The following is a 13,532-nucleotide window of genomic DNA, read 5'->3' on the forward strand; positions in this document are numbered from 1 at the left end:
TGGTACATTTAAAGCTGTCTTAAATACAGAATGAACAAATGTATGAGCACTTCTATGTAGCCGATCCTACCAGTGGATGTTCTTTTTTCTTCCAGATGTGGATCCCAGATGGATGTACAATCTGAGACAGAGGCAGCTGAAGAACCAGTCAGCAGCAGAGCAGCATGGTGCCCGGACCCCCACCGGTGGCTCAGAGACCTGCATCCTGTCTCAGTTCCTGTCTGCGTATGGAGACCAGGCCTCTTCCTACGCTGCAGCAGTGCGGAGGTCTCCCAACCGCAGCTCCCTCTCTCCCTGGTGCTCCCGCAGCTCATCCCCCACCACCGGCCTGTCTGCCATGCTCTCCCCCCTCTACCTGGGGTCAAAGGGCAGCAGCCCCTCCAGCACCACCTCAGATAGCGCATTGGAGCGTGAACGCCCGCTCAGTGCTGGGGCAGTGCAAGGTTACCGCAGGCACAGCAGCTACTTTAAAAACTCATTGACTGTGACAGGGGGCCACAACAGAGGTGCATGGTCCAATACAAGGGGAAACTTCACACAGAATAAGTCTAGCAGAACCTCACAGCAAACAGGGAGGCCTCGGTCCCATAGTTACAGTGTAGTACCTCAGAACCGGCCCAGGGTGATACCGGGCATATCACCAGCGGTGGAAAACTCCAGTACAGAGCAAGAGGGGGCTAAAGTCAGTGAGGGGGGATGGATCAAAGTGGAGCGCCAGAAAAGGTTACCGCGACAGGACAATAAACAGGTCAGAGGAAGACTGAGGAGAGGGGGTAGAGGTGGCTGTAGTGGTCGAAGCTGAGGATCATTTGCTGTTTGAAACTGTTTACATGTCTGAATAGACTGGACAGCAGGTTTACTTTGAACATTATCCTTCACACTACTTCAAAAATATATATTTTTAAACGTTCTCTCGAGGGATCTTTTTAGGAGTCATTTGAGCTTGTGAGAATTGTGATTTAGGGAATGCACACAATTCAGTCTTTTAGGGTTGAATTCTGAATTGTACTGTGTGCACTCAAATATCTTTTATATTTAACATGTAAGCCTACATATATGTGAACTGTTTTATATAAGGCTATATAGTAAATTGTATTGACTACATTGTTGTAATATTTCTATTTATGAGAGATAATTGTGCCTTTTTTTACAATATAGAAAAGTTAATGTACGTAATATATGTTTTATAAAGGTTTTAACTATATGTAGAGATTAAAAAAAGAAACGTATATGAAGTTCATACGATTCTCTCAATATCCAAGAACACGACCACCACACCTGGTGGCAAGGACGCGGGAGTTTTTCTATAAACCCGCCCCTTTTATGCACAGTTCTACGCTATGATTTCGCGCCAGGGCGTAGTACTTGAAAGGTTACAAGTTGGTGGATCAGTATATGACATAGTATTTTCAAATATTTGTCAAATAAAAATGTGTTGAACAGCCGTTTGTAAAAATATATATGTTTGCTAATTTGTTGTGGCAGATTTGTGTGTTCTATTTTCCTTTTAGCTCGTATTTAAAAAAAAAAGTGTATATACCTTTTAGGACATTTTCCTGGCGCGGGAAATTTCTCTGCCCCATCTGCAAGTCTGGAGGTGTTTCTCTGCATTCATTAAAGGACTGAACACGCGTGAACACGAGTTTAGATTGACTTTCTTTGCAGAAAACTTTAAAGAAAACCAAATGAGTCCATCTCGCTCTAGGGTAAGGAATGTATAATTACATATAATAGCTATATCAAAGTTACAGGGTACTTCTAGATAGCTGCAGAGAATGATAGCTACCTACAATTCTCCTGTGGTAAACTTGTAGCTAGCTAACGTTAACTTTTCTATTTTCTTGCTCACATTTTAGTGAAGCTGTTGCATACTTCCCGCAAAAGCTGCTGCAGACTGCCTGCAGTCTCGTTGGAATTGCAATGCAACCGTTGCTTTGCCTTTGCTTCAAATCAAGTATCCTGCTTCGCTAACTAGCTACCATGTGTGAATCTAAACAGTTTTTAAAATATATTAAGTAACGTTAACTTATGTTTTTAATCAACCATTTCAGTGGCTACTAACTAGTTACACCACAGATTTGGCTACTCAGATTCATATTTTATCCTGACAAGTTTTGTCAGATGTCAAATGTTGGTTGTATCCTAAATCAACGTGAGTGAATCTTACTTGGCTACTGTAGCCAGCAACTCATTTTTCTATAGCTAACTTCATTGATCTTGTAAGATCCATTTGTGTTAGCCGTGATATAGCGCTACGTTAGCTAACTTACCTTGTGGTGTCCGGAATGAATCTTGCAGTCACACCCCTACCACCATAGGTATTGCTGCTTCTCTCCCTGTCTAGGAGGGCAGCAGTGTACAGGCAGTTTCTAAAACCAATAGTACTCACGGTGTTTGTCTATGGTCATTCAGTTTTTCCTAACTTTTTCCGCTTGTCGCTCCAGCAGGCCCCCCAGCCTCCTTCCACCAGGATGAGTTTGCGGAGCTTCCGTAACGTGCCCATGGAGACATCCTCTTCCTCCTCAGATGAGAGCTGTGATAGTTTTGGCTCGGACGGTGGCTTTGCCAACACGGTAAGCCGAATTGTTACGTTTCCACCCAGTTAGAATTAATGTTTTATATATTCACTAATTTTAATGAGTTCGTTGTTAATGAAACTGTAGTTTGTGGTTTCACTTTGTGCAGAAAAGTAGCTTCAGAGAAGCTAAGAAGGTGGCGGAGAGAGCCATGGTGTTTGAGGCTAGCTCGGAGGAAGAGTCTCTCACTGGGTTCGAGAATGCTTTCAGCAGTAAAATGAGTGCCATGGTGATTATTTAAATTTAAAAAATATTTAAAAAATGTTCTTGATATTACCAGCTTAATTTTATTACACAATGGTGGCTACTATAAACAATAACCTTTCAGAATGTTGCTCGTGTGTTTCAGACAGTGGACTCTGACTCGGAGGAGTCGTTGGGGCCTCGGCGGAAGGGCCGTCGGTCCCAGACCCTGAAGGTGGCCATGAAGTTCCCCACCAGGAGGGCCACCCAGAAGACTACTGCAGCAGAGCCCTCTAAACAGCCCAAAAAAGAGTCTGACTCCAAGGAGGGAGGCAACTTCATGGACAAGAGAGCGCTTAACATTAAGGAGAACAAAGCAATGGTAGGACGGGCTCATTCACAGGAGTCATTCTGGCAGTTGCCTGCTGAGTGACATTTGAGTGCTCATTTTTTTCTTTTTGAAATATTTTGTTTAGCTTGCAAAGCTGATGGCAGAACTCAACAAAATACCTGGCTTCCCCAGAAGATCATCCCTGCCTATGATGAATACGGTAAGTGGGACAAGATGGAGGATGAGGCTGTACTATAAAACGCATATCAGGAAACTGAAGATTTGACTATTGATGTCTAGCTACCATGTTTTTTTGTTGTTTTTTTTACTGTATTTGATTGGGTATGTTTTAATTTCCTCTAGCCTCGCCGTGCCCCTCGCCAGTCTCTGGGAGCCTCAGGACCCCGTAGGAAGAACCCTGAACGCACCTCTCGGCCCCACACTCGCTCCCGCACCCTGGTGGACGGCCCCCCCAGCCCTCCTCCAGAGGAAGAGGAGGACAAGTTCAACCTGGTGCGCAGGAGCCGCTACTATGAGGAGGTGGATGAGGCGGTGAGTGGCACACCCATACCCTTGTTGTAAAGTTAAATATTTTGATGTTTCCTGATCTGTCCGTTCAACAGTAGTGGATCTGAACTCCAGGAATTGTCAATTCGGTTGATATATTTGTGAATGTGTTTATAGAAGGCGCCTCATCGGCGTAACTACAGCTCGGGGCTAGCTATTCCTCATGTGGTGCGGCCTGTGGAGGACATCTCCCAGATGGAGCTGGATCTGATCGCCAACAATGTGCGGGAGAAGGTGTACAACAGCTCCACTGTAAGTTCCCATTCTCCTACGGTGGTTCTCAAACGCAAGGTTTCACATTCGTACTGCCATGTTCAGAAAATTCACCCCTCTGATTTTCTTGACCTAGGGATCCACTTGCCACCAGTGCCGCCAGAAGACGATCGACACCAAGACCAACTGTCGTAACCCGGAGTGTGTGGGGGTGAGGGGTCAGTTCTGTGGCCCATGTCTCCGTAACCGCTATGGAGAGGAGGTCCGAGATGCCCTGCTGGATCCTGTAAGTACTGCACTGTTCTACTCCCGAGCCATCAAACGGTGACTCATTCTTTGACTGTTGTGCAGCCGTGGTTGAACTCGCCTTGGTATGTTGCAGGAGTGGGAGTGTCCGACATGCAGAGGGATCTGCAACTGCAGCTTCTGTAGAGCCAGAGAGGGTCGCTGTGCCACTGGAGTCCTGGTCTACCTGGCTAAATACCACGGCTATGACAACGCCCATGCCTACTTAAAAAGGTAAATGTTCTTTCCGCTGAAGCACTTCAATCGTAGTACTGTGATTGCTACTGTGTTGGGAAGTCAAACATGGCTCTTTCTCTCTCTGCAGCCTTAAAAAGGAAATGGACGAGAGCCAGTAAACCACGGAGGGCGTCACCTGATTCTGGACCTGACTGACATGCGTTGTGTTAAATATCTCTATGTTCCATAATGCAAAACGGTTAATTCTTCTATTGTTCCTGATTCTGTATTTCTTTTCTTACATTGTTTTAAATGTATAAAGTTTTACGTGACGTAATTTGATGAGTCTTCCTCACTGTTTATACGGTTATGATGAATATCTTCAATGTTTATAGTTGTTTGCTTGTGATCTCACTTTTAACCTGCAAGTTGTTATAAACCCAAATATATATCAAATGTGTAAGGGCTAGTTGGGCTCTACGGTAATTGTAGATTCATACATTTTTCTGTAAGAAAATTAGCTTTTAACTTCAATAAGGCTTATCTGCTGTTTTAGTCTCAGCTGTTGGAAAGTAAAAAATGTTGTCACGGTTACTCTTGACTATTTGGTAGTCTGTCACTGTCCCACAATGCCCCTGGGGTGGAGAGGACACAGTGAGCCATTGACACCCCCCCCCCGGGCTGAGAGGAACTGTGATATCTGACAGTGCCTGGTTATATCCTTCATTAGATAACTGTCACTAATGGTGTGGAAACAATTAGCAGTGTCTAATGGGAATCTCATACCTGTAAATCAATTCTATTAAAGCACTTTCTCGCTCCTCTTTCTCTCCTTTCATTTTCCAACTATGTTTTACAGTGCAAATAGTAATGTTCTCAGTTGTCACTCAAGTAGCAAAAAAGTTATTGCCTGTGTTTTCTGTTCAGTAGTGTGGTATCGCACAGGGTATGTGTGGTACCGCACAGGAAATGTGTGGTACCGCACAGGAAATGTGTGGTACCGCACAGGAAATGTGCGGTGACTCTTTGGTGGTTCATTGCTATTAAGCCTTTGAAAATGTACTGCATTTGACCTGCACCGTATCCAGTGAGCATGCTCTCATTAACACTGACACTTTACATTTTGACATTTCAGTCAACGCTCGAGTGTGTTTGGCGAAAGACTCTTATTACAGGAGTAGCTACTCTAATTCGGAGTGTGCTGCTTTGTTCAATATTTGGAAAACAGTTGGAAGCTTGTCCTGCTGGGTTACGAAAGGATACATGTTTGGTCACAAGTTTGTAGTAGTCCATTGCCTTCTGTCATATGCAGTAGAAAATGGCTCTGGCTTGCGTTGACATTGGAAAAAATCTTGGCGACCGTTTCACATAAGCTGATCAATGCACGCCACAGATTTGGTCTGAATAGCATCCTCAGTTTATAAAAGTAGACATCTGGAGATGTGCAAAGAAAGAAGCAAGTTTTACTGCTTTAAACAGTTCTCCACAAATCCATACAGTGATGCTGGGTTTAGGTCATCATCTCTGTTCCCTACATTTACATTTTCATATTTTTTGGATTATCTTTTTCTCCCCCAGAAACAAATCTTTAAAAATCTATTATTAGCATAATAAAGATGCACTTGAAAATACTGGTATTAAATACCAATGATCATCCACTTTGAGGTGATGAATATTTAGGGAAATAATTGTTTACGACGTGCAAGCATTGAGCTGATCTGGTAATCAGGCTATGAAATACAATATTTATTCATTAGAGCGGATTTAATGAGGCCTTGCGGCGCTAATTATGAAAACCAGTGTAGCAGTAAATGAGTAGCGCACGGTGGTGGGCTGTCGGGTACCTGTAAGGAGGGAATGGGGGTTGAAGTGCCCTGAGTGCCATGCCACATTGAGCAACACAGAGCCACAGCCCTTCCTTGGTCCTGTCTGTCCAGACCCCAGCACTACATCACTTTATCTGAAGACCGCACACAGATGGGCCCTCAGCCCCCACAATGCCCTATTCTGCCAGGGCTGGAGGAATTAGAGTAGTAATGATGACAATCATGTTACATGAATAATGATAGTGATATTGTGCTGGTTGAACTGCATAGCTATTATCATGCAGGTTTTCAGATTGCATAGAAGGATTTTTCATGCATGTTTTTTTTTTCTTCAGTTTAATTGATTGATATTTTCATTATGGCTGCAGGGTTGCAAAATTACTTTTACTTTCCTAGGTGTCTAGTGACTGTTGAGAAGCCAGAGGAATAACAGCTGAATAAATAGAACACACAATTCATGATCACGATGGGATCTGTAGGTCAAAATCAACAGATGAATTACAATGTAGAATAGATCTCCGCAATAAACACCCTTTTCAGCTCACTGCCATGGAACGCCGTAACTAGATTGTCATGTCATGTTCCATGTTAAGAGCCACTGTAAGGCCTGGATCACACAAGCACAAAAAAGAACGGCAGGAGAGCCCATTCAGGGGGACTAAGACGTCTTCGGTACTCTTTTCTGTGATTTCTTGTGCAGGTGGACAGAAGTTTCTAGATAATAATATTCCCCCCCCCTCCCCAGACCTCTGTGTCCTGTAGACTGTCGAGAGTGTGCCGCTGTTGAGGAACAGCAGCGAATGACTCTTGGGTGGCAGGAGACTTATGACATGTATCTTACCACCGACTCCAGACTGTGAGCAAATGGAAACAGCAGTTTGGTCCAGGTGTCAGGGACATTATCCAAGAAAAAAGGCTGCCTGCAGTTGCTCCATCTCTGAGGAAATTGCTAACTCACCCTAACAAAGGAAGGCATAAGTGCACTCGCTGCCGCCTTCAAAGAACGCGTGACAAAATGACGTTATAAATACAGAATTCTTCACAGAGGGGGGAAAAAACACATCATGCAACTGAACTTGTCAATCCTGTTATTTTTGCATGCTTCCTTAAAGCTAACTTGTTGGGGAGCATATGTTCAATATCCTAAATAGTCGAATTGTCTGATTATTTGGATATTTCAGGTATAAGTGATACATTTGAAAGGGAATTTCTGAAGGGTAACAAGGTTATTAATCTCCCATAGCTAGGCTATAGGATTCAATGCACTACCTCTACTAAACTCAGAAAAAAATTAAACGTCCTCTCACTGACAACTGCGTTTATTTTCAGCAAACTTAACGTGTAAATATTTTTATGAACATAAGATTCAACAACTGAAACATAAAATGAACACGTTCCACAGAAATGTGACTAACAGAAATGGAATGATGTGTCCCTGAACAAAGGGGGGGGGGGGGGGGTCAAAATCAAAAGTAACAGTCAGTATCTGGTGTGACCATCAGCTGCATTAAGTACCACAGTGCATCTCCTCCTCATGGACTGCTCCAAGTTTGCCAGTTCTTGCTGTGAGATGTTACCCCACTCTTCCACCAAGGCACCTGCAAGTTCCTGGACATTTCTGGGGGGGAATGGCCCTAGCCCTCACCCTCCGATCCAACAGGTCCCAGACGTGCTCAATGGGATTAAGATCCAGGCTCTTCCCTGGCCATGGCAGAAAACTGCCATTCCTGTTCAGGTGTTTTTACACTCGGTCTGCCACTGCGAGGACGATCAGCTGTCCATCCTGTCTCCCTATAGTGCTGTCTTAAGCGTCTCACAGTACGGACATTACAATTTATTGCCCTGGCTGCATCTGCAGTCCTCATGCCTCCTTGCAGCATGCCTAAGGCACATTCACACAGGTGAGCAGGGACCCTGGGCATCTTTCTTTTGGTGTTTTTCAGAGTCAGTAGAAAGGCCTCTTTAGTGTCCTAAGTGTTCATAACTGTGACCTTAATTGCCTATCGTCTGTAAGCTGTTAGTGTCTTAACGACCATTCCACAGGTGCATGTTCATTAATTGTTTATGGTTCAATTGAACACGCATGGTAAACAGTGTTTAAACCCTTTACAATGGGGTTTAAACACTGTTTACTATTATCTTTGAAAGACAGGGTCCTGAAAATGGGACGTTTCTTTTTTTGCTGAGTTTATAAGTGATACATCTGAAAGATAATTTCTGAAGGGTAACAAGGTCATTAATCTCCCATAGCTAGGCTATGAGTCAATGCACTACCTCTACTACATTCACCTTTGACCCTCTCCTCACCACAGCAACCCTAACTGCTCTGTGATCACACATGCACCACCGTAGTCAAACACAAATGATCATTGGTGGTCAGTGCTGCATGTTCCACACTCTTGACCATACATACATACCTGATTTTGGGCAGTTTGGACAGACATAGCATGGCTTCTCACACCATCACCAGATTTTGGATGCTTGTTTTCTATCTTATCACCTCATCTGATGGAAGATACCCAATACGCTGTTCCTGAAGGGGGAGCTCCAATACAGGCAACTCTGTACACTGCCTCATCTTGACAGCTGCAACTTTCAGTGACTCTTCCACAGAGTTGGTGGAGAAACAGAAGCATCTTATCAATGAGGTTGTGGTAATGGTTTCACCCGCAACTACAGGAAATTGACAGATACATTTGTCTTTAGTCAACGAGAGTAGTACTTTCACAGATGTGTCGCCAATCCATGTAGGCTAAGTACATACTGTAGCTAGCATAGTGCTTAATTTAGAGTGCCATTTCATTACTGTAGCTTATTCCCCCCGAGAGACTGATTTAGGAGGGACTTGAGGAGAACAAGAGAGCTGAGGAGGAGGAGGACTAGTCTGGCTTCTTTGTCCCTCACTCTGTCCCACTAGTGAGGGCTTCACACAGGCAGGGCCTAGAGCTGGGACCTGAGAGGGTGATGACATTGTCAGTGCGCACAGTCTTGTGAAAGTTCTCATTAAATTTGTGAGTAGCAATAGGGAGATGAGGGGAGTCCAGCATGCCACTATGTCCCGATCAGAGGGAGTAGCTAATTATGATGTAGGGAAGTGCTGGGCCGTAATGTGTAAATCTAATCTTACCTTAAATGAGAACTGGTACATTGGATTGATTGAATTGAGATCATACATTACGAAAGGAGCATGGAAGGAGCTTACCACCGTGAGTTGGTGGTGCTCCCGTGCTTCATTAATTTACTTAATTAACTGTCTCCTCCAGAGCCTACAACACACAATTCATTGCTGGTCATGAATCCAGAGCACTGGCAAAATGGACAGCAGTATCAGATACAGTTGAAGTCTGAAGTTTACATACACCTTAGCCAAATACATTTCAACTCAGTCTTTCACAATTCCTGACATCTAATCCTAGTAAGTATTCCCTGTCTTCGGTCAGTTAGGATCACCACTATATTTTAAGAATGTGAAATGTCAGAATAACAGTAGAGAGAATTGCTTACTTCAGCTTTTATTTCTTTCATCACATTTCCAGTGGGTCAGAAGTTTACATACACTCAATTAGTATTTGGTAGCGTTGCATTTAAAATGTTTAACTTGGGTTAAACATTTCGTGTAGCCTTCCACAAGCTTTTCACAATAAGTTGGGTGAATTTTGGCCCATTCCTCCTGACAGAGCTGGTGTAACTGAGTCAGGTTTGCAGGCCTCCTTGCTCGCACACGCTTTTTCAGTTCTGCCCACACATTTTCTATGGGATAGAGGTCAGGGCTTTGTGATGGCCACTCCAATACCTTGACTTTGTTAAGCCATTTTGCAAGTATGCTTGGGGTCTTTGTCCATTCGGAAGACCCATTTGCGACCAAGCTTTAACTTCCTGACTGATGTCTTGAGATGTTGCTTCAATATATCCACGTAATTTTCCATCCCCATGATGCCCCTTTTTCCTCCAAACATAACGATGGTCATTATGGCCAAACAGTTCTATTTTGTTTCATCAGACCAGAGGACATTTATCCAAAAACTATGATCTTTGTCCCAATGTGCAGTTGCAAACGGTAGTCTGGCTTTTTTATGGCGGTTTTGGAGCAGTGGCTTCTTCCTTGCTGAGCGGCCTTTCAGGTTATGTCGATATAGGACTTGTTTTACTGTGGATATAGATACTTTTGTACCTATTTCCTCCAGCATCTTCACACGGTCTTTTGCTGTTGTTCTGGGATTGATTTGCACTTTTCACACCAAAGTACGTTCATCACTAGGAGACAGAACGCATCTCCTTCCTGAGCGGTATAATGGCTGCATGGTCCCATGGTGTTTATACTTGCGTACTATTGTTTGTACAGATGAACGTGGTACCTTCAGGCGTTTGGAGATTTCTCCCAAGGATGATCCAGACTTGTGGAGGTCCACAATTTTGTCTTGGCTGATTTCTTTTGATTTTCCCATGATGTCAAGCAAATCGACACTGAGTTTGAAGGTCGGCCTTGAAATACATCCACAGGTACACCTCCAATTGACTCAAATTATGTCAATTAGCCTATCAGAAGCTTCTAAAGCCATGACATCATTTTCTGGAATTTTCCAAGCTGTTTAAAGGCACAGTCAACTTAGGCTATGTAAACTTCTGACCCACTGAAATTGTGATATAGTGAATTATAAGTCAAATAATCTGTCTGTAAACAATTGTTGGAAAAATGACTTGTGTCATGAACAAAGTAGATGTCCTAACCAACTTGCCAAAACTATAGTTTGTTAACAAAACATTTGTGGAGTGGTTGAAAAACTAGTTTTAATGACACCAACCTAAGTGTATGTAAGCTTCCGACTTCAACTGTACATACAATACAATGCAATGGATATACTGACTAACACAGTCTGAATAAATCACAAACACATGCAAAATGCAGAACCTTAGAGGCATTTGGTATTTATGAGTTCGCTCACTACATTTGATCAATGTCTTCACATTTGGAAAACTTGTCTGAAAAACAAAGCATTCTTTACTCTAGCTAGTTAAATGAAATGAAATGAAATGAAATGATGTCTCAAATAAATCCTATTGTGAAAGCTCCTTTATATCCGCAGTGCTGTGAGAACCCGAAAACAAAAGCTAAAAGAAACAATCCCAGGACTTGTCTAGGGACTGAAGTTAAGCATAAACGCTGTCTGGAATTGATATCCAGAGGAATTTGCTGTACGTTTGTTCTGTGGAGGTTAAAATGGAGCAAAGGTCATTTTCCATGTTTTCAAAAGTTAAACACTTTGATAATTGGCAGAGGAGTCTGCATGTTTGTGAACTACGTTGCGTCACGATGTTCGCTACATCAATAAATTGCGGACCCTTGTTCCCACGTCAAAATGTCACCATAGACATTCCCGTCAAAAGGCCCTCTTGCCTTGACTGAGAAAAAGCAGTACATTAATGAACGAATCATGTATGAACCACTGTTTACTCAGCGGTGGGGACGCGCAGAGCTGAAAGACACACAAAGTCAAGTATGTCATGAGCCCTCTTGGTTTACTCTTCTGTTTCTGAAACATCTATGGACATCTAGCGGTCCCTTTTCCCTCAGCAAGGATTTCAATCATTGCCATGGCACCTCCTACTTTTCAATGGATCATTTGTTTAATATTATAGTCTCACAGTCTTAAACCCAACAATATCAATCAATCATGAAAGCACCCGCATGCTTCTTTGCCCTGTAATATCTACTGTCTCTATTAACCCATGGTGGTTGACTATACTGGTTTACAGCGTTAGAGGAAACGGGTGGAGGCGGGGCAGCAATAGGGGGTGACTTTCAAATTCACCCAGGCGTGACCTTGTAGATTGACCGCTAAGTACAACAGCTGGACAAACAAGTCTTACTAGTGTTGGATCTGACGCTTGACTTGGTATATGGTCTAATACTGGAGAATGAGGAAAGAGTCAGACTCGAAATAATGTGCAGTGGTAAAAGTAGCAAATATAAAGCATTGGCTGTCTGTAGACTTCTGGAGAGACAGTAGAGGCTTCTAAAGTTTCTGCATTTCAACGTATTATCATTTAGAACTGCTGCCTTGAAGAACATCATGTGACATCTGTTTCACCACACAAGCTGAAATAATGGATCTGTCATGGTTGTTAGCCAACTTTCAAACAATATCTCCACAAAGCTATCAGTTGACAAAAGAAACAGAGAAAACATTTGAGGTAGTCAGTCTAAAGTTGAGAGAAAGAAAAGAGCTCTTAGATAATTAGCACCAGAAGCCACTCAATAATCTTAAAAATCATTCTCACCACTTAAAATCAGCACAGATGGTTTGTATTATTGTGGTGAAACAGAATGAACAACACTCGACTGGATCTGATCCCCTAAATGTGTTTTCCTTTAACATGTTTTTTCTTCTGTTCCTTAATATCAGTGTTGATCTGACCCAGCTGGCCTAACCACTGTGTCAACATCCCCCAGTTAGCCTATTGCAACATCCAAGGATTGTTCCCAATGAACAAGCGTGAGAGATTTGTTGTCCACATAACATGTCGTAACCTTGCTTATCTCCAAAACAACACACCTCTTCGTTGATCAGATCAGGTAGTACATGTTTCGAAGCTATGAAGTCAGTGAGTTAAACATTCACTTTCACTCAAGAGACTCGCTGTTACACATCCATCTGTTTTGTACCACATGCTGCAACAACAAGAGAAGGTTTAGCACCAAACCAAGGGTCTTTCTCCAACACAAACGTCAAAATAAATGAATAATTCAATTGACAGGGTTATACATCCATTAGCCAGTAGCCTATATGCCACTGATTCACATATTGACAGTTTAAGCTCCCTAATATAACATCCTGGAAGCATGATCCCTGAAAACATCCCAAAGCTATGATCATTTAAATAATGCATTACATTTTTTGTTCGAAAAAATAAACCCTGTAATTGCAAAATATGAAATTTAACCCTGGAGCATGGTTGCTTAACCAAACATGCTTTGTCTGGATAGGCTTCGTCGCTGAGGAAATGTCTGGCTCACAGATTAAATTTGTTCTCTCGAGAGTCAAAGGCAAGAAAACAATTAAGTGTCTGCAACACATTTCACTGTATGCCACTTAACACAGTTTTCACATCATCGGGGCAATTGTCTGCAGAGGGCTATGAGACAAAGTCATTATTTCCAATGTCTCGGAAAGGTGGCATTGTCATTTTCCTGATTTTGAAACATTTCAATTAAGCTGCTGATGGTGATAATAAACATAATGGTGTGAGACTTCCAGTTTTGTCTTTTGTCCTGTCATGTCCCTGCCAGGAATCAGGAGGGTTACTGCTGTTGGGCCAGAGGTGGGAGGCATCGCTGGCACCCAAGGGGCTTGTGTGTGTCTCCACCCTTGAGGG

The 13,532-nt window shown here is 42.9% G+C and overlaps 2 protein-coding genes across 5 annotated transcripts in view; both read left to right on the forward strand.

Moving 5' to 3' along the window:
- The window catches only part of LOC139398239 (mitogen-activated protein kinase kinase kinase 20-like), a 53,418-nt gene extending 51,784 nt beyond the window's left edge, over positions 1-1,634 (forward strand). For all 3 annotated transcript variants that reach the window (XM_071144345.1, XM_071144347.1, XM_071144346.1), the window contains exon 20: positions 96-1,634. In XM_071144345.1, the coding sequence (XP_071000446.1) occupies positions 96-802 (707 nt within the window). In that variant the 3' untranslated portion in view covers positions 803-1,634. The remainder of the gene's footprint in view (positions 1-95) is intronic.
- LOC139398310 (cell division cycle-associated protein 7-like) lies at positions 1,634-5,153 on the forward strand. 2 transcript variants are annotated; one of them, XM_071144371.1, is made up of 10 exons: positions 1,634-1,706; positions 2,445-2,573; positions 2,686-2,805; positions 2,926-3,141; positions 3,236-3,310; positions 3,454-3,642; positions 3,775-3,909; positions 4,007-4,156; positions 4,253-4,389; positions 4,481-5,153. In XM_071144371.1, exons 1-10 carry the CDS (start codon positions 1,686-1,688, stop codon positions 4,509-4,511), a joined length of 1,203 nt encoding a protein of 400 aa, XP_071000472.1. In that variant the 5' UTR covers positions 1,634-1,685; the 3' UTR covers positions 4,512-5,153. The 2 variants fall into 2 exon arrangements, with proteins under 2 accessions (XP_071000472.1, XP_071000481.1); XM_071144380.1 differs by having other exon boundaries at positions 1,639-1,706; positions 2,448-2,573.
- The last annotated feature ends 8,379 nt before the right edge of the window (positions 5,154-13,532 follow it).

The sequence above is a fragment of the Oncorhynchus clarkii genome, chromosome 3 (genome assembly GCF_045791955.1).
Source record: "Oncorhynchus clarkii lewisi isolate Uvic-CL-2024 chromosome 3, UVic_Ocla_1.0, whole genome shotgun sequence".
Lineage (NCBI taxonomy): Eukaryota > Metazoa > Chordata > Actinopteri > Salmoniformes > Salmonidae > Oncorhynchus > Oncorhynchus clarkii.

What these genes read in the sequence shown, in the direction of transcription:
- LOC139398310 (XM_071144371.1), top strand. Translation starts at nt 1,686, where the DNA reads ATGAGTCCATCTCGCTCTAGG. An exon ending in AGGTGTACAACAGCTCCACT is followed by an intron (nt 3,910 to 4,006) that starts GTAAGTTCCCAT and finishes TTCTTGACCTAG; the next exon opens with GGATCCACTTGCCACCAGTG. An exon ending in GAGATGCCCTGCTGGATCCT is followed by an intron (nt 4,157 to 4,252) that starts GTAAGTACTGCA and finishes GGTATGTTGCAG; the next exon opens with GAGTGGGAGTGTCCGACATG.